This window comes from Balaenoptera borealis (genome assembly GCF_965194805.1).
Source record: "Balaenoptera borealis genome assembly, chromosome: 19".
NCBI classification, from domain to species: domain Eukaryota; kingdom Metazoa; phylum Chordata; class Mammalia; order Artiodactyla; family Balaenopteridae; genus Balaenoptera; species Balaenoptera borealis.
In genome coordinates, this window is record NC_138878.1 from 34,557,869 (window position 1) to 34,579,230 (window position 21,362).

A 21,362-nucleotide genomic window follows, 5' to 3' on the forward strand; every position below is an offset into this window, starting at 1 on the left:
TGGTCAGTTTTTCCTTTATTTGATCAAAATTTAAAAATCTGAATTACAGATATAAAAATTTAATATGTGTTTAAAACTAAGCTATTGATAGGAAGAAGGCAAACCACTATTAGTTTAGATTTTAAAATAATTTAATATGTGTTTAAAACTAAGCTATTGATAGGAAGAAGGCAAACCACTATTAATTTAGATTTTAAAATGCTATTAATAAAAATTTTAAATTAAAAAATTTAAAAACCATATAAATAGGTTTCTTCATACATACTGGAAGAACAAGACCTCGCAGTGTGATTTCACCAGTCATGGCTACATCTGAACACACCAGCCGCCCACTAAAAAGTGAGGCGAGACAGGTTGCTATGGTAACTCCAGCAGATGGTCCATCTTTTGTGACAGCTCCAGCTGGGAAGTGCAGATGGATGTCTGTGTTCTCAAGAAGATCAAAACTTCCAGAAGCTTTAAAAAAGGAAAAAAGGATTTTGATGTAGAAAAATTAAACCTGTTTTCTTTTTCTCCGAAAAAAGAAAATCAAAGAGATAAAAATGAATGTTTCCGGTAAATAAATCCTTCAAAATATTAATGGGCAGTATAAGTAAAGTGGGGGTCTGGAAGAACAGCTTCATTCTATTCCAAGTAGCAGGAAAAACAAAACAAACCCTTGGAGTCAGTTTCCAGCTCAGGTTCCAGTCAAACAGTCCTCAACTGGGAACTAGAATTTCCACGGGAATTCAAGAGCAAAGGTCTGTGCTTTAAGGGGTAACTGGATCTGTCTCTGAACTGTGGGATGCCTCCTGGGTCACGATCCCAAGGCTCTCCTGTGCCCGCGGCTGCACCACCCCCCCCCCCCCACTCCCCGGGGTGGGTCGCTCACCATTGGTCAGATGGTATTTCTTGGCGTTGCTGCGGAGCCAGCTGATAGCCAGGTGGGCAGACTCCTTCATGACGTCCCCCAGCTGGCCGGTCAGAGTTAACTGGCCTTCGCCATCCATCCGACTCGCCTCCACGAACATGATTTCCCCACCTAAGGGAGTCCAAGCCAAACCTATCGCCACTCCTGGCTGACTCAGACGCTCAGACACCTTGAGAGAAAGAAGGAAAATGATCGGTAAGGCCAACAAGAGCCGAATTCTTTTCAGGCTGACCTAATCACAAGCGTTGGCTCTTCCTCAGAGGGCTTAAGCTTAAGCTACACCTCAAAGTACTTATTACTGCACATGACTTGGAGTCACATAGGGCTTTTCTGCCAAGAGAAACTTTGGCATTTATCAGAAACAATTTTACCTTAAAGTATGTGTGAATGACTCTGATTCTTAAGCACCACATCTAGTTACACATGCCCTAATTTTCAAGGAACAAACGCAATCGTTTTATCTATCTCAATGCTTTTATTAGGCTGCATATTTAAAAACACTACAGCACCAAACTTCATATTAGGCAATCATAAATTTGCTTCTGGAAGTAGAAATGCTCTTTTCAACATACTTTTGAGAAGGGTTAGCTCCAGAGGCCAAGGTATATATTAAAACCCCTGGATCTTACTTCCCCGCCACTCATCTTTACTTTATTGCTGCAGAGACACTATAAAATGCTACTTTACTATGTCCTGGATCCTATCTGTGTGCTCGGAGGCCCACTGTGCTGCCTCACTTCCATATTAAACTGATCGTGTCACTCACTGGTGATTTCAAGCCAAATAGGCTAACACATCCAAGTTATGAAAACATATCAAAAGTAACAGTTGAAAAACAGTCATGTTAACTTTTATCGCACACTCTGAGCCTCCAAATTTCTTATCCTATAGAAGTTATCCATGTTAGAAGAACTGGGCACAATATGTCAACCCAGCACTAATGCAATCATGAGATTTTTCCACCGAGAGGTAACTTTCTCACTAAGGAGCAGTGGAGTCTATAGCCTGAGTTTCTGGTTAAAGGGCTGGGTGGCTGATGCTTACTTCTTTTCCAAGGGGCTTAGATGCTGAAAATCCTGATTTTAAATGGATGCGTGACACCCATTGAAGCTATTGGGCACTTATTTTTAGTAGTAAACATAAAAGCCTATTTTTTAAGTTGGTTTTATATTTAAAATTTTAATTTTATATTTAATGATACGTTAGAGACTGGGAAGGCCCGGGTGCACTGCTGGCTGTGCACCATGGATTTCACCTTCCCTCAGCTTTGCATTTGCCCTGTTTTCTATCTATTTGAGGAGAAAGACGCAAAAGATCAGTACTATTTAAGGAAAACATAGAAACAACTATTTATAGAAGTGTTCACAAGGCTTGTTCTTGCTAATGTAAAATCAATTCTCTATACCTGAACGACATCTACTTTGGGTGGGAACTTGTCAGGGGTTCCTGTTTTTACTGCATGGCTCTTTTCTAGGGCTGACTGAACCAGTCCTAAAGAATTATCCTCAATATACTGAATCCTGTGCTAATTTAACAGAAAAAGCCATATAATATAGCACAACTTCATTAGCTATAATGAGAACAATCCCTTTTTTTAACAGCTAAATCCTCAAAACTCATTTTGTCAGAGTAATACCAAACATGTCCCCAAAGAATCAGAAGTAGGATTCATGTTGATTACCACATTGCTTCAAGAAACCACGCCAGTTTCCAACACTCTCCATCTGCTGGAGAGTCGTGGTGCTCTGGGTAAAAGTAACTGGTCCGTTGTTCATTGAAAGGACAGGGGGTAGATAAGTACACATGACCAAACCAAAACCATCCAGGCTCGTAATCACTTTATTCTAACTTGACGGTAAGTGCTGAAATATTAACCTGAAGATGGGACCAGTGACAAATCTGTGTAACTCAACAACAACATACACGGGTGGGAGAACTGAGGGCAGGAGTTACTATCAAACCTAGAGTCTCGTGATCAGGCTAATAGCAGTTATCTAAGAAGTAAAGAATCTGTAATTCTTAGACTTGGAGTCATATTCTTCAAAGCCATGTGTTCTGAAATTGTAACAATTCTCTTAACAACCAAGCATCCAGTTTCTATGTATTTTTCCCTCAGAAATAATGAGTGCAAGTAAGTATGAATTTAAAAGATGATATATGCTCTTTCTTGCTGCTGAATGCAGTTTCCCAAGCCTCTTAAACCCTTTATACAGAACAATTTGTATTTTACAGACTTCCCTAACAAGTGATTCAACACAATAATTTCAAAACTATGTTTATCTACTGGTACTTTTCTACCAGTTTCTAATTCCATTACTGGTTTGTGGAATCATCAATTATATTAGCCAAGACAGGCCTAGGCTTGATGCTTGAACGTTTTTCCCTCTAAATGTCAAAGCGGAACAGCAGTATCTCAAGTTCACTTCTGTCATTCAATTTCCCTTGAAACTGGTGCTTCAAGTTTCCTTTATCTGTTAACTAAATCTTGTTCAAAGAAATGGTCATTTTCTTCTGTAATAATTCTACCAATCATGTAAATATGCAGACTGAGGAAGTGTTTAAAATAGTTAATGAAAAACCTAATTAATAATAGGATATGTCTTATAAAGTATGATTGCATTCTGAACACTTCAATGATAGCAGTGTTTAAGGAGCATTTGAGCATCTAATCATTGCCAATTTCACACTGTTCTTTCCTCTCGATTAACTTAAAATAGTGATATTTAGTGATATTTGACTGAAATAGTAAATACGTACAACTCTTTGTGACCCTTCCAAACCTAGACCAACACTTACAGTTTTAATACCTTGTTATTTACTGCTGCAGCCATCAGAGGGACTAAGAGTTTTACCTTCATCCAATGGGTGCTTTACTGGCAATGGGAGCCTGGCCCCATCATGGATCATAGGGATATCAAGTGAAAACCTCTGAGAGGTGATAGACTACCTACCTAACCACATCAGATAAGGGGCCGCTTACCCCCCAGCACGGGGAGTGCAACAAGACCATCTAGCCAGTGCCTGTATCTACAGAGAGCCCTGCAGAGGCAAGGGTCCGTGTCTGGGGAGCTGGGACACGTGTCACAGGAGAGACTGAGCGGTCTTAAAGTCTGCTGGGCAGAAAAGGGCCAGGAAGCCTTTTCACAGCAGAGAGGCCAGCAGGTGCCAAGGACTCGAGACAGGAATAATATTGTGGGCCTTCTCGCCAGGGACAGGCACAGTGCCTCGCAAAACCTGAGCTGTCAGATGGCTGCGGTATGTGTGCAGGTTCGTGCCTCAGTAACGCTTACACCACACGTTGGTTTGTTTTCTCTATAGCTCGCATAGCATTTTTTATGCTCCCGCCAGGGTTGTCACCACGGCGGCTCTCCATCTGCCAACTTCTTTAAAGTCTCTAGGAATATTTGATTTTTCCAGTTGTGAACTTGTTTGCTTTGGAGGGGTGCCGGGGTCAGCCACCGTCACCTCTGGAAGCTGCGCGACACAGCCCTGGTCTGGTGCGGCACCGGCGCTGCTGAGAGCCAGCTGCTTGCCGGCCCTTCCAGTAAGGCCTTTCCTTGGTACCACCGGCTGGTGGTGGGCCAGGCTGAGCGCTGCATCGGTGCTGTCCTAACAGGGGCATGGGGCACAGCAGGTCTGAACGGAGAGGGAGGAAGAAGGGATTTACTACCATGACTCTTCGGGCATTTCGTTAGTGTTTATACACTTTGCTCACTTCTAGCACCTGCTTTTGTCTGTCTGCAAGGCAAGCACCCTGATGGAATCTCCTGGAATTCACCTGTGGATGCATTCTATTCAGGACGTTTTTTGAAATCTGCATGTCTTGTCTCTTCTTCCCTTTATTACTATTTTTTCTAAGGGCAGTGACCTTTGCATAAGGACTTTTTGTGCACCACTGAGGCTTTCATACAAACTATGAATGGAGTCAGGAATACTCAGAGGACACATTCTCAGGATTAGCAGACTGGACAAAACATAGACGCTCGTGGCTTGGATGACTGGTTTTCTGAGGCTGAAAAATCAAATTTATCCTGGAAAGACTAGAGTTTATGTGTTCTTCTGATTGTGTCACCACATTTGCAGTCTATGAGATTGATTGTTACCCCCAGAAATATATAGGAACTCTATATGTCGGGGTTTTTTTTGGGGGGAGGTGTCAACTGCAGGATTGTATTATATTTATATAATGTATCTAATTATGTATATATATCTAATATGCAGATAATATATATGTGTGTGTGTATATATGTATCTCATAATGCGGAGGCTTCTCCTGGCTTCACTAGGATGAAAATGAAAATTATCAGATTCTCATCTCCCCCCAAAGAGGTTCATGTAATCAACAAAAGTAACTGCAACCACGTTTACCATTATTAATGGCAATCTCATAACTGACCAGATCAAATAAGACTCAACAGCTGCGTCCTTCCTAAACGCTCCACGCAGGGCCCCGGGCCTGCCTCTGAGGTGTTCTGAGAAGCAGTCAGGGAGAATGAAGTCTCGGCTGCCCCAGACGCCGGCACCTGCCCCACCCTCTCCCACTCTCTCTCTCATAATGCAGGGCGATCTGTTATTCTTTAAAAGTGAGTGTTTAACTGATCTTGTTTCTTTAGGAAACTTTATTGTATTTGAAAAGGTGACTTATGATACTGTTCCTAAATTTGAAATCTAGACAAAGTTTTAGGAACTCATTTTTCAACCTGCTGAGAGAATTCTGAACGGATGTAACACGGGTAAAAGTGTGCCTTCTCATCTTTCCTCCTCACTGTTAGTTTGCTAGGTCAGTAACATTTTTGGTACTAATGTATTTTTGCAGACTCATCTTCAATGAAAATAAAGCACGGTAAGGGGTGGTATAGGTTATGAAAAAGCAAATATAAAATTAGGGTTATAATAAAAATAATAGGGACTTTTACTTTTGTGACTGGGCATAGGTCGATTTGTTTTTAGGGTGTATGGTGGTTGCAGGAACCAGTATTTGTTTGTTTTTTTAGCATGTACCGGGCACTATGGTGGGTGCCTTATATACATTAACTCAGCAGATTCTAAACACTCTCTAAAACCTACATATAATTCCCCCCATGCATCGGATGACGCCAGCACAGTCAAGGAGGCGGGGTTCATCATGGTGAGTGACAGGCCTCTTCCTCCTCCTACTAAGCCCTGCTTACGGCAGCTGGCTTCCCATCTTCATTCTCTGCTCACTGCCTTCTATATGCAAACCCACGCTTCTCCTTCCTGACCACCCTGAGTCCCGCCATCACCCTGGGTTTCTTCAGTGAGTACCTGAGACTCGCGCAACCCGGCCTCTCTGTCTCTAAACACCCCTTAACTCCAAAAGCACGCTCCTTACCCTCACCCAGCCACCCTTCTCCCGGCCCTTATTGCCAACAGAAGCCATACGACCTCCGAAACCTGAATTTAACCACCCCCTTCCCCGACCACCACTTTTTCATCCTTCTAGCTCACTTGTACTCAAGACCATCAACTCTACCTCCTTCACATTATACACCAGCTCTGTCCCAGCTTTACTGCTCTCCTTGTGCACGAATACTCCTTTGTTCCAGCGTTATCATCTTTTCCTTGTGATTACTCAATACTCTCAGCCCCCTTTCTCCATCATACCCCGCCACAGGGGATCCTCATCACAGACAACCGCCTCCTTCACACTGGGGACCCCACCGCCTCGCACTGCCCGAAAGACTCTGCTCCTGTGGTACCACCTCTCTCTCCAGCAACCTCAGTCTGACTCTCTCTACTGGACTATTCTGACCAGCAGACAGGCTGCCATTTGTTACCACTCTCCCTTTGACCTCCATCCTCCCTTCTAGCCACCTCACTTCTCTGCAGTCGTTCACAGCCAAACTTCTGAAAGAGCTGCCTACAAACGACTTCTACTTCCCCACCTTCCATTCCCTCTGCAACACACTCCCATCACGCCCTGTGAACCCACTCTGTCAAGGTCACCTACAACCTCCACGCTGTCAAATCCAGTACACAGCCAGCAAACACATGTGCATGTTCCCCCTTCCTGAGAGTCTCTGCCTTTGTTGTCATGGCGGCACAACATCCTTGTTTTGCTCTTACCTGACCGCCTGTTCCTTCTTAGTTTCTGTCTGTCTGTCTTGAGGGCTCCTCTTCCCCTACGTGACCCTAACTGTCCAGGGCCTGCTCCTAGGCTCCCTGCTCTTTCCTCCGTATCCTTTTCCTTTGGTGATCTCAACGTTCCCAGGACTTTAAAAATCCTCTATTTTCTAACAACTCTATAATTTATATCTCCCATTCCAAAACAGAGTACTATAGGTGGTAAGAATAGAAATGAAAATCTGAGGTAGAGCAGGTATGCCTTTTTGTTAAACTGCTGTACTTCAAGCAGTTCTCTTTTAGCAGGAAAGGGCAGGAACTAGCTTGGCTGCAGGGTATTGTAGGAGAGTGGAAAGAAAACTGGACTTGAGTTGGCTGATCTGAGTTTAAAGATTGGCCTCGCTAATTGCACCTTATGTGAATTTGCATGATTCATTTAATTTCCTTAAGCTCTTTCCCTGTGTGTAAAATGGACGACCCCTAGCACACTGATGGACCTTGTGGACAGTAAAGAAAAGTTCCATAAATCTTAATTTCATGGATGCAAAAGCTGGGGCAGAAAGTGGTTATATAATTTGGGGCTGATGGTCATCAGACCACTAAAGGTAGACAAAGAAACCCCTGGCGCCAGGGTAAATTCTCTCAACTGTGGAAAATATGAACAAAATGTTCCAAACTCCCAGATACCAGACCTTCTATTCTAAGATGCTATTTATAGAAGGGAAAATGGCTACTGGATTCATGCTGGTGAAAGTGTTCATATGTAATAGCTCAGATGCTACAAGGAAAATAAAATAGTTTTTGCAGTGATATCAAACAGAGCTATTAAGCAGTGTTTATAAAATTTCTCTTTTCTGTCCTTTGGCTCCTTCTCTGCCAAAGCTCCAAGAATGTCAGCAATGCTTCCAAACCTAACAGGAGCAGTCATGGCTGGGAGAGAAGGGTCTACACAACAGAAACACGCATCCATCTTTTGTTTTTATCAACTGTTCTGGTGTAAATTCCCAAAGAATGGCTGGCATGTACTGTTCTGGAAAGCCAAGAGAAAAAAGCCCGCCGGACATGCAGGAGCAGAACCTGTTTCCACTGTCACTCACACAATCACTGGGTTCACTCGGAGCAGGAAAGCAGCTTTGGCCCACATTCTCAACCAAAACAAGTTTTGCTCCACTTCTTTCAACACTTCAAAATTTAAATCCATCCACAGTATCTTAAGAATTCAAATAACCAAAATAATGTTTCTGATTCTATCGTTCAGGACCAGGTTTACTGCCAACAGTAAACGTGTGCTATTCTTGTAGCTGAGAGCTTTGCAGAACTAAATGACTAGCTCAGAGTTTAAGTAAATAAACAAGATGGGTTTGGGGGCTACTTCTCCTCTTCTCCATTTTAAGACTTGAGGAAAATCATGTTTACTGGTAGTGATTTCAAATGCTGGATGGAGAGATTATCTTCTGCATAATTCACCAGATATATCTTCTGCAAACCTTTTTTCCTTTACACAGACAAGGTGATGGTAAAGCTTCTGAAGAAAGATGCTAATAAGTTCAGTAGTAAAATACATACTCTTTCTAGTAAATGCCCCAGGAAAGCTCATATAAGCATCCTATAAAGTATATCACAATACCTCAGCAGTCGCAGCTTCCAACAGCTATTTCTATCCCGCTCCCTCGACTCAGTCCTGCTCCCAAGGCCCTTATGGCTCCGCGTTCCGCTATGAGGGATAGTTAGGGGAGACAGATGGAAATAGGGAAGGACTTGCATGTCGGTTTAACCCGAAAGGAACTAGTGATAACAATGAAAGAACAGATCCTGAAAGATGCCATCTGGTCTGCACTAGAGCAGCCTGAAGCTAAAGCCAGGCTCATGTCTTCAGGTATTCTGTACTGGGCTGTTTCCCTCCATCCTCCCTCCAAGTCTTTGATAGCACAAAGGAGTACTTAATTAAAGCACATACAACAGGAATACAGAATTTCTAAGGAGGAAAGTCAGAGAAAGTCAGAGACACTGTTCTTAAAATAGAACTGGATGCAAAGAATAAGATCAGACTGGGTTTCCAAAAGAGGATGTGGCCAGGGTCTCTGGCGCTCTGCAAAAGCCGTATTATCACATTAAGCACCAAAATTTAATACCATAGAGAACACAAGTTTCCAACCTTAAGACAAAATTCAGCCTCCCCAGATACCCAAATCTACTTCTCCCCCAATCTATTAGGCAACCAGCAGAGTAAACTGGTGGGTATCAACAAAGGAATGAGAATGATCACCTCCATTTCATACATCGGGGGCCCGAGGATGTCTTTCAGAGCATGGAAGTCGATCAAAATTGGCATTTCAGGTGGTAGGGCCAAGTCGGTAGTGTCACTGGTAGATTCGGGTTTTGTATCTTCTAAGATGTGTTCTCTGTAACCTAAGAGAAAATTTTATTTAAGAATTCTCAGAGATTTGCAGGTATGAAAATTCATTAGCAGTAAATAGCAAACAGAAGCTCAGTGGACTTCCAACCGTTCAGTCACCTTTATACATTTATTAAGGCACAAAAATTCACCTTGTGTACCTGTGGTACGCAACAGAAGAATCAGTCTTTCAAGACCCCCGAGGGGTGCCACAATGCATTGCCCTGTTCATTTACTTTCACTTGTTTGTCCTCCATCTTCCCCCATTAAAGTGTAAGCCCCAGGAGGGCAGCAACCTTGCCTGTCTTCTTTTCAACCATTATATTAAGCCAAGAGCAATGCCTGGCACTGTTCAATTGATGGCCTTTAGAGGCCAGATACTCAAGTGTCAGATGCAATAGATTACCTTGTACAATTCTCTGTGAAATCAACACAACTCAAACTGTTCAATTCCCTCCTCAGAGGAGTTGCATCAGGTGTCCCATTTCCTGACAGGCAACGTGAACTTGGAAATGACAGAACCCCTAGAAGCAATGCCTCTTGTGTAAACATATAGCTCAACTCCAAGGTTATTATTTTCCAATAAAAACGAATATAATTGTCATCGCCAGGGTAAGATAATATGAAGCCTGGCTTGAAATCCCTATAATAATGGACTATTTCCTTTACCTGCCTAAGAGCCCTGGTTGCTGACATCTTGTCGAAGGACTGACTCATTCTGGTTGAGATTAGACAACCAGGGAACAGGAGCCAATTGCCCTATGACCACCTTTTCTACTGGTCTTTGTAATTCCAACCTGAGTAAAGAAAAATGTTACTTAAGTCTGTAGCCAGAAACCTAAAATGAGTAGAGGTTTAAAAATGTAGGAAATATCTGGCTCTATTCATTTTCATTCCCTGCTTTTCTTTTCTTTTTGTTTTACCATAATTCTTCTAGTTCTTGTACTACCTCACAAAGTGCTTTAAAATATTTTTCTTTTATTACTTTCTTTACATATACCCTTCCTTCTGGAAATGATTACTGTATATATTAATATACAACACATAATAATTATAAAGTCACCTCAACATTGTATATCCATATATATTTATTCTAGCTTTGCTATGATTCTTCTATTCTGATATCATGAAGTTAAAGGAATTGCTTTTCACTAACTCCTTTCTTTTCCAAAGTGATTACTGAATATGTTTAATCATATTAGACCTTAATTTTAGATTCCAATGATAATTGGACACATCCTGGGGTGTCCCCAAATGATCCCCGTGTCTCACGGCCTTGCGGTGACCTTCAGGGGAAGGGCTCTCTTGGTCTACTCTCTTGCTGGCCTTAGGGGGCTCCTCTTCAAGACTGAATTACAAGTGAAAACAGACAACAGTTCAGACTTTTTGCCACTTGCTGGCTATTTGACTTTATGCAAAACATTAAACCTCTCACTACCTATCTCTGCAGGATTCTTGTGAGAATTAAAGAGAAAACCCTTTGTAGACTGCAAAGTGTAATACACACACTGTATCCTAAGTGTGGTTCTTGAGTTATACATAATCTCATAGTCATACCTCTGTAATGTCACTTGATCTTTCAAAGTTTGGCTCAACCAGATTCTAGGAAGTCTTCCCTGATCTTTCCAACTTCTTACAGCACTTACTTATCTGTTTCACTAAATTGAGCAATTCCTGGGTTACTCAGTCGCGTGTAGGAGATCTTCTGTCTGCTGCTCTGTTTGCAGCAACGTCAGTGACCAAGGGTGGGGAGGCACTTAAACCATCAGTTTAGCTACACGTAGATCTCAGAGCGGATCAGAAAGTAGGTGTCATTGCTTAATTAAAGTTAATGCACAGAAAAAAAAAGCACTACTGTCTAAGGTTACCGTACACTAAAAATGAAGGGCTCTGAAACTCTAGCCGATGCATAGAAGAGGCTGTGACTTTCTTTAGCCTGTTGTGTTTTGTGACGGGCTTTTCTGAGATCTAATTACTGTTGCCAGCCTGGAATTCACTATCACAGGAGGAAGTAAAGCTGGATGGGTGAAAGCCAATCCACAATTATGTAACCACTGCTTTGGGATATCCCATCCCTTTCCAAGTGGAGGAGTGAATTCAGTGCTTTGAGTACTGAGGGGGCTGGGGGTGTGGAGAGCTACTTCTAATGCATCTAGACCTTACAATGCAAAAGATGGCCATTTACTCCAGGCTCTAGGCACAGCAGCTGGGTGATGAAAAATGCAATAAACTTAGAACTAACCTGTGCTTCAAAATGTTCCATCATGGAGCACAAGCCTAGAGAACTAAAGCTCATGTCAAGAAAACGGTGCCAGCTAATCAGGAAAGACGGGCTGGCACTGGATTTTAAGAACCATCCACTGCACCTTGGGTAACACAAAGTGAGAGTAAGAGAATGCTGGGTTTTCAGAGAATACACGCTCTGATTCCTCATTAAACATCATCTCGCCAACATGCCATTCAAGGAATGAGGCCCAGGTTAGAGCTGAACCCTGAGTCCTCACACAAGCTTTAAGTACTCAGCTCTAGTGCCACGGTCTCCCTAGTCAGAAGGGATCGGCACCAAGAGAAGATAGTGGCAGAGTCCCTGGGCCTCATTACGGGCCTTGCCCCAGATCATAACATTCACGCCAGGTGGACTTTTTAAGGCAAGGCAAACAACAACAATAAAACAAAGTTCAACCTCCCTATAAGACATGGACCCTGTCCCACAAATCCTTCCTGTTGGAACTGCACAGTTAACTTTCTTCTTCTATGCCCTTATCTTGGGCTAAAACAGTGGTTCTTAACAAATGGGGAATAGTCACATGAAAAAATGATTATTTCACCAAGAAGCAAAGAAGTTTAAATTATAAAAACAAGATACATTTTCTGGTTACAAAATTAAAGTAACCAGTAAAGAAGTTTAAGAAATGACAAAGATCAATGGAAAAGAGAGTGGAGAGATCTTCTCAAATACTATTGCTTATGAAAATATAAATGGATTCAATCTTTCTGGAAAGCCATTTGTCAATATATTGAAAGTCTCCTAAATATTCATTATCTCACACTGAGTGATTCTATTGGGTTGGCCAAAAAGTTCCTTCGGCTTTTAAGTAAAAATAAAAGACACATTTTTCATTTTCACCAAGAACTTTATTAAACGACGTATTCACCATTATGTTCCACTACCTTCCGCCATTTTTCAGGCAACATCATAATTCCATCTTCCCAAAACATTTTATCTTTTTGAGCAAAGAACTGTTCCAGGTGCCTTTTACAGTCTTCCAGGGAATTGAAGTTTTTTCCATTAAGAGGATTTTGTAAAGACTAAAATAAATGGAAATCCGAAGGTCAATGTCTGGTGAATATGGCCGATGAATCAGAACTTCCCAGCCAAGCTGTAACAGTTTTTGCCTGGTCGTGAAAGAAACATGTGGTCTTGTGTTATCCTGATGGAAGATTATGCATTTTCTGTTGACTAATTCCAGACACTTTTCTTCAAGTGCTGCTTTCAGTTGGTCTAACTGGGAGCAGTACTTGTTGGAATTAATCTTTTGGTTTTCTGGAAGGAGCTCATAATAGAGGACTCCCTTCCAATCCCACCATATACACAGCATCACATTCTTTGAAGACCAGTCTTGGTGTGGTTGGTGGTGGCTCATTTCACTTGCCCCACGGTCTCTTCCATTCCACATTATTGTACAGTATCCACTTTTCATTACCCATCACAATTTGTTTTAAAAGTGGAACTTTTCATTACGTTTAAGTAGAGAATTGCATGAGGAGATACGGTCGAGAAGGTTTTTTTCACTTAACTTATGTGGAACCCAAACATCAAAGCGATTCACATAACCAAGCTGGTGCAAATGATTTTCAACGCTTGATTTGGATATTTTGAGTATGTCGGCTACCTCTCGCGTGGTATAACATTGATTGTTCTCAAATTAATGTCTTGATTTCATCGCTATCAACTTCAACTGGTCTACCTGACCATGGAGCATCGTACAGCGAGAAATCTCCAGCACGAAACTTCACAAACCACTTTTGACAAGTTTGATCAGTCACAGCACCTTCTCCATACACTGCACAAATCTTTTTTTTGCATTTCAGTTGCGTTTTTACCTCTCTTGAAATAATAAAGCATAATGTGCCAAAAATGTTGCTTTTCTTCTTCCATTTTCACTATTAAAATGGCTACACAAAAATTCACCAGTTTTGATAAGCTTTTTTAAAAAATGCACGCTGCTATGACAGCTGTCACTATACAATCTAACAAAATTGTTTTGAATGAAGTTAAAGATAACTCAGCGCTACTAAAAGCATCTTACAGAAAACACCAAATGAACTTTTTGGCCAATCCAGTATTTTGAAGGAACTTATCCTTAAGGGCATAACCAAAAGTTTAGACAAATGTTTAGACCACAAATATACTCACTGCAGCACTATCTGTAACAGCAAAAATTAGATCCATTATAAATACGCAACATTAGGAACATGGTTATGTAAACTGTGGCACAGCCACACATCTAATAAAATACTATACAGTCACTAAAACTGTTTCCTAAGTGTTTTTCAAGTGATGCGAGAAAATCCTTTTGAAACAACATCAAACGGAGGAAAGGGGGGGAGTATAAAATTTCATGTGCCATGATTTTTACTAATATAACATGATATAAATGTATATGAGAATGAATGAAATGATATAGTCCAAAATTTTAACATAAGCTATTCCCTAAGTTATGAGGTTAAGATTACATGATGAGATAGTCAATAAATAATAGTCTCCAATCCTGGCTCTGGCTTCCTGACTGGCCTTGACAAAAGTTACTTTACCTCTTTGTATCTGGTTTTCCAATCCGTAAAATCATAATAATTATAGTAACCCTCAGAGTTGCTGGGAGAATTTGAAAATGCTGAAAGCCTTACTATGCATAAATGAGGAAATGAATTATGTAGTTAGAGCAGTATTTAATACAGACTTCTAAGACTCACCTGTCTTACTCCATAGTCCCTTTCACTAGAAGAAAACAAAATGCTCTCTGCACCCCAATCCCACCCAGGGCTCCATAGACAGGGCTTTGACTACAAACAGACGACTGCTGGGAATCACATAAATTAAATACATTTAAGAAAAAGAAAAAGATACCAAGGCTCAAGACTCTGCCCCATGTTTCTCAACGGTATTATCAGCCTGTTCTGAGTCTAATTCAGGACACAGCCAGGGTGGTCAGGGCATAGCCAAGGAGCTTCACGGCATGAAGGTAGCAGATAAGCAAACAGCACCAGAGGCAGAACCTGCAAGGCACTTGCTCTGCCAGCAGGACAAATGTGGACCTTGGCAAAGCAGGGGTGAAACTCAGGGGTACTCCCCAAGGGCCAAACCAGGCTCCACAGCTGATGTCGCCACAGCTATGACAAAAGGATATTCTATAGCTACAAACTCCTCAGGGGAAGGGTCTGGCTTTCCCAAAGCAGCTGTCACGAGGACATGATCACGTGATCTTTTCCAGCCACTTTTCCTCTGTCAGAGGAACATGATTTACATGAAAGCAGGCCCAAGAGCCAAAGAATCACTGTGGGAAGTGGGGAGAAAGAAAGATCCTAAGAAGGGAGGACAGGAGGAAGGACAGAGGGGTGTAACACTTCAGGAAACTCCAGTAGCTTTCTTGTTTAAAAAAAAGTTTCTTACCTTTTGAACAAATCTTGCAGCAAATGGTGTCTTTGGGCAGGTGATCCAACCAAGGGAAAGTAGCAGAGGCCAGGAACAGGGTACTGACACCAAACAACTATTCCGCAGAATGTGGCAGAAACAAAAATCTCCCCAACCACAAACAGCCCCAGGTTATCTATAATCATCTTTACTCAGGACAGAACTTTTTAGGTATCACTTACTATTCTCTATATTCTGCTTAACTTGAAGCATATGCTACACTCTCTAGACCACTCTCATGAGTTCAAAAGCTACATTTCGTGGTACCGCCATAAAAGGAACCCCTTCTTCTAGATTATTAAAGACGTGTGCATCTTCCCGAATAACCATTTCTTTTTTAACTCCTTCGGGGTAGGTTTGGAGGAGAAGATAGGGTGTACAATACTGTTAACTGCAGCCAGCAATCGAATAACAGGGCCCAGAAACAGGGGGTTAATTCTCCAAAGGAACAAATATCAATACTACCTGTTCCTGTCATACTAATACAATGTCCCTGAGAACATCTCAGATCTCATTCTGAGGCTTAGCAGAATTCAGGAAGCATCAGAAATTCAAGAATAGGATGGAACCATGATACATAAAAATATAAGAGCTAGTCAGAAAGTAAGAAATCTGGTCCAATCTTTCATTTTATACTCAAGGAAACTTGAGACCCAGGAAGGTGAAGCAAATCGCCTGACGTCCACAGCAAATCACAGACAGTCTCAGGGTTCTGGACACCCAGCTAAGGGAACGTTTTGTCCCACCTGAAGTCCAGTCTAGAAAAGCTGCCTGTAGCTCAGGAGTTCCTTGACAAGGCAGCCGGGTGGTAAATTTAGAGATTAGATTATTTTTTTCCTGACTGAAAATAATCAACACATCTGGCATTATATACACGGATTCCCTTCTATGACTGTTGTCAGAAAAAACTGAGAAAGACTTGGAAATGAGCAAAACATAGATTACTGGGTATGTTGTCCAGTGTGCCCTCCCAGGCTGTCTGTGCCTCAGTGCCTTTCAGCTATTTTCCTGTAAGTTGTAGGAAACTAATAGTAATACGAGTGATTCTTGTCCATAGAAATGAAAATGAATTTTGTCCTCTCCCTTTCCCAAGAAGCTGGTTTTGCAAATTAATTTCAGCATTCCTGATTGCCTATATAGATGTCTGCTTTCTGAATTCTCCATGGAACCAGATCTTACTGGTTCTCTAATTAATTAATGAGTTCATTAAAATCTTTAACACATGTTCATTTTATACCTGTATAGTAGTGATGATTTTGCCATTAAAAATTATCCTTTAATACTGAACAAAAACAACTGTTTCTAAAAAGTGACAAATTCTCCCAGTAGCCAACTCTTAACCACTAAGAGTAGCTGAAATGTTTCGATTAAAAAGCTTTAGGGCCTCAGACAGATATACCAAATTGCTTTAGATACAAAAGCATGAAACATCCCGTTTTCAATATTCCTGATTTTGGGTAGATCCTCAGAAATATGCAGGTGAGGTACAACTGATGCTCCTTATTTCCAAGAGGCCTTGGAGTCAGATAGCCTGGGTTTGTGGTCCATTTCTTACAAGCTTGTATGATTTGGGGAAATTTCCTTAACCTCTTTTTTTTTTTTTTGGTAACTTTTTATTATGGTAAAATAGATATAATATTGATCATTTTAGCCATTTGAATTGAACAATTCGGTGGCATTAAATACATTCACAATGTTGTTGTAACCTTCACCGCTATCTATACCCGAAACTTTTTTTAATCATCTCAGTATAAACTCTGAACCCATTAAATAATAACTTCTCATTCTCTCACCCCCACAGCCCCTGATGACCTCTATTTTACTTTTATGTCTCAATGAATTTGCCTATTCTAGCTACCTCATATTAAGTGGAATTATATAATATTTGTCCTTCAGTGTCTGGCTTATTTCACTTAAGCATAATGTTTTCTAAGTCCAGCCATGTTGTGATATATACATCAAAATTTTATTCCTTTTTATGGCTGAATAATATTCCACTGTATGCAGACACCACAGTTTGTTTATCCATTCATCTTCTGATGGACACTTTGGTTGTTTCCATCTTTTGGCTACTGTGAATAATGCTGCCATGAACACTGCTATTGTTTGAGGTCCTGCTTTGAACTCTTTTGGATACATACCTAGAAGTAGAATTGCTTGGTTACATGGTAGTTCTACATTTAAGTTTTTGAAGAACTGATGGACTATTTTCCACAGCAGCTGCACCATTTTACACACCCACCAGCAATGCACGAGGGTTTCAATTTCTCCACATCTTCACCAATGCGAGGCTTTTTATTTTCCACTTTATTTTATTACAGCCATCATACTAGGTGTGAAGTAGTATCTCATTGCAGTTTTCATTTGCATTTATCTAATGACTAACAATGGTAAACATCCTTCCATGTGCTTATGGGCCATTTGTCCATCTTCTTTGGAACAAGTGTCCATTCAAGTCCTTTAGTTTTGAACTGGGTTGTTTTTTGTTGGTTGAGTTATAGGAGTTCTTTATACATTCTGGATATCAACCTCTTATCAGACATTTGATTTGCAAGTATCTCCTCCTATTCTATAGGTTGTTTTTTCTGACTTTCTTGACTGTGTCTTTTGATGCACTAAAGTTTTTAATTTTGATGAAGTACAATCTATCTATTTTTTCTTTTGTTACCTGTGCTTTTGGTGTCATATTCATGAAGCCATTGCCAAATCTAATGTCATGAAGATTTTCCCCAAATCTTTTATGCCAGGAGTTTCATAATTTTAGCTCTTACGTTTAGGTCATTGATCAATTTTTAGTTAACTTTGGTATATATAATAAGGTAAAGGTCCAAATTCATCCTTTTGCATGTGAATATCCAGTTTTCCCAGCAATCATTTGTTGAAAAGACTTTCCTTTCCCCACTGGTCTAGGCATCCTTATTAAAAATCAACTGACCAGGGCTTCCCTGGTGGCGCAGTGGTTGAGAATCTGCCTGCCAATGCAGGGGACACGGGTTCGAGCCCTGGTCTGGGAAGATCCCACATGCTGCGGAGCAACTGGGCCCGTGAGCCACAGCTACTGAGCCTGCGCGTCTGGAGCCTGTGCTCCGCAACAAGAGAGGCCGCGATAGTGAGAGGCCCGCGCACCGCGATGAAGAGTGGCCCCCGCTCGACGCAACTGGAGAAAGCCCTCGCACAGAAACGAAGACCCAACACAGCCAAAAATAAATAAATAAATTTAAAAAAAAAAAAAAAAAAAGTGTTTCCCAAGTTCATTTAAAAAAAAAAAAAAAAAAAATCAACTGACCATATATGTGACCCTTTATTTCTGTGCCCTCTATTCTATCCCATTGGTCTATACGTCTGTCCTCATGCCAGTATCATACCAGCTAATTACTGTAGCTTTGTAGAAAGTTCAAACTCGGGACATGTGAGTCCTCCATTTTGTTCTTCTTTTTTAAGATTGTTTTGGCTATTTGGAGCCCACTGCAATTCCACATGAATTTGAGGATCCGCTTTTCCATTTCCCTGAAAAAGGATATTGAAGTTTTGGAAGAGACTGCATTGAATCTGTAGATCTTAACAATGTTAAGTCTTCCTATTCATGAACACAGGATATCCTTCCATTTACTTAGATCTTTAAAAATTTGTTTCCAGCAGTGTTTTGTAGTTTTCAACACACAAGTCTTTCACCTCCTTGGTGAGATTTATTCTTAAGTATTTAAGTCTTTTAGATGTTCATTGTAAATGGAACTGCCTTCTTAATTTCATTTTCAGACTGTTCATTTCCCTAATCTCTTTAAGCTCCATTTCCTCATCTGAAAAGAGAGAAATGGTACCTACACTTCAAATAGTTGTTATAGGGATAATGGATATAGGATATATAGGAATAATGAAAGCATAGTATAGCTACTGAGGTTAGACTTGGAGCTGTTCGGCCTAGATTAAAATCTTGACTGACATTTACAAGCTGTGAACCTTGGGGAAGTTATTGAATCTTCTGTGCCTTAGTTTTCTCATCTGTAAAATGGGCCTAAAAACAATACTTAACTTACAGGGTCATTAAAGGATTAAATGCATAAATACATGTAAAATGCTTAGGACAGAGTCTAGCAAATAGTAGGAACTTTATAAATGACAATCAGCCTTCCTGCCTGGATTATCATGTAGCCTTCTAATTTGGTTTCTCTACCTAGTTTCCTACTATCCCTTTTATTCACTACTCGTAAATGAATCTTTCTTAATCACTACTCTAATTACATCATTTCCAGACTTAAAATCTTTACTAGTTTCTCATTACAAATTAAGCAAATTCTTAACTTCTAAGAGGTGCATCCGAGATCTACCACCATATAGTGTCAAATTACCTTTCTAATCATAGTTCCCACTGGAATCCCTTTTAAACTGAAGGAGTAACCACTACCCAGGACTCGACTAACATTTATGGAGCAAAATCTTGGGTAAGAAACTGCACCCTAGATTCCCTATTTGTAAAATGTCAGACTAGATGAACTCTAATCTTACCATACCAATTCATCACAGTGCCTTATACAATACAGGTATTGAATTATGGTCTGCTGAATTAAGTTGAATTTGGTTACTGCATTTTTTTTTTCATTTTATTGGAGTATAGTTGATTTACAATGTTGTATTAGTTTTAGGTATACAGAATAGTGACTGGCTATTGCATTCTTAAATCTTAATAACATCTATGCACAAATGACAAATCACCAAAACACTTAATCATTACTTTGATTTGCCAAGAAATTATCAGGTCTTTCATACTGGCTTTGTCAAGTAAATATAAAGATGTTTAATAAATGAAAATTAAATATGTGACAAAATTATTGCCGAATGATTAAAATTTTTTCTTGAAAGTTGAATCCAATCACACCGGGCTCCTGCATCTTGAAGAAGCAGCAAAATGAAACTTACAGATTGGTTGAACTATATTCATTTGCAGGGCTTAGGACGTGTATTACTAGGTATATTAACAGGTAGTTGGCAGAGAGGTCGTGTATGAACCAATGAATGGGAATACTGTTTACATCTCAATTCCTTAGCATACATGGGTATGTAAACATGGATCCAGACCCCATTTAGGCATGAAGAGAGATTTGTATGGCTGCAGTTATAAAACTACTTTAAAAAAAAAAAAACCAAGTCTACTTTACAAATTTAGATGAGATGCTGAGATTATAAATGGCTTTGTTATTCCTTACAAGATAATAGATGTGCCTCAAAGCTAAATTGACCATAGATAAAAAGCATTTGAGAGCCTTCTCTTAGGAAGGCAGAAAGGGGAAAACAAAATATCTAAAAACAAATCAGAAAAACCTGAATATTTTCAACTATATAATTTGTCTGTCCGTTTCAGGTTAATCTTTTCCAAAAAACCATCTTCCCAGCCAGAGGAAGTGTGCTACGCGCAACTGAGATTCAAGTTACTGACCCTGGCTGCCAAAGCATTTGTGCCTGCATATTTTCAATCTGTTTTTCTTTCTTTTTTTTTTTTTAAAGGAACTAGTAATGGGGAAATCTGTGGATCAAATGCCCAGAAAAGACCTTCATGCTAGCAATAAAATATTTTAAGTCCTTTCTGCCAATATTTTCTTCATTATTTTGGGGACGATAATACAACCTTAACATTACCAAATACATTTTCTTTCCAGTTTACCTACTAAACATTTCTACATAATAACTGTTGAGATATAGATGGACATTAGGATTGTGAACCATTTCTCAATTTTAGTAACAGTTATCTATTCATAAAAATAAAGAACATCAAAAAAGGTATCTGGAAAACATTTTTTTTCCATCTATTTACCTATTCAAATCAATTCTGAGATGTAAATAAATGACCATTTTATCTCGATTTACTAAAAGCAATTCTTAAAAGCTACAATATTTATAATAAATAAAATGAAGCTTTCAATGATCAAGTCAATGCCTCTACAGCACTTTAAAAACCAGCATTTATCCCACATCTAAAAATTATTTGTTTATATATCTACCTCCCACAGTGGACTACATACTTGCTAGAAGTTCTCTTTCATCTCCTTCCCAGAATCCAATCTAGAACCCGGCATATCATAAGTATTCAGTGACTGTTAGCTGACTCACTTACTGAATAAATCAGTATTATACAAAGGTCCAAGACATAGGACCCTAACTTTAAACCAGACGAGAGCTTGTACCGTCTCCCAGGGTTTTTTTTTTTTTGCATTAATAAATCTCATTTCCTGTGTTAGAGATTCAGAAAATAGTCTTGGAGAATTACTTGGATTAGCAGTTAAGATGCA

At 40.1% G+C, this 21,362-nt stretch overlaps 1 protein-coding gene across 3 annotated transcripts in view; it reads right to left on the minus strand.

Annotated features, from left to right (window-relative positions):
• The window catches only part of LONP2 (lon peptidase 2, peroxisomal), a 96,137-nt gene that overhangs the window by 3,658 nt on the left and 71,117 nt on the right, over positions 1–21,362 (minus strand). For all 3 annotated transcript variants that reach the window (XM_082366806.1, XM_082366805.1, XM_082366807.1), the window contains 3 exons: positions 9,261–9,403; positions 872–1,079; positions 266–456 (listed from right to left, as the gene is read on the minus strand). In XM_082366806.1, coding sequence (XP_082222932.1) covers positions 266–456; positions 872–1,079; positions 9,261–9,403 — 542 coding nt within the window. The remainder of the gene's footprint in view (positions 1–265; positions 457–871; positions 1,080–9,260; positions 9,404–21,362) is intronic.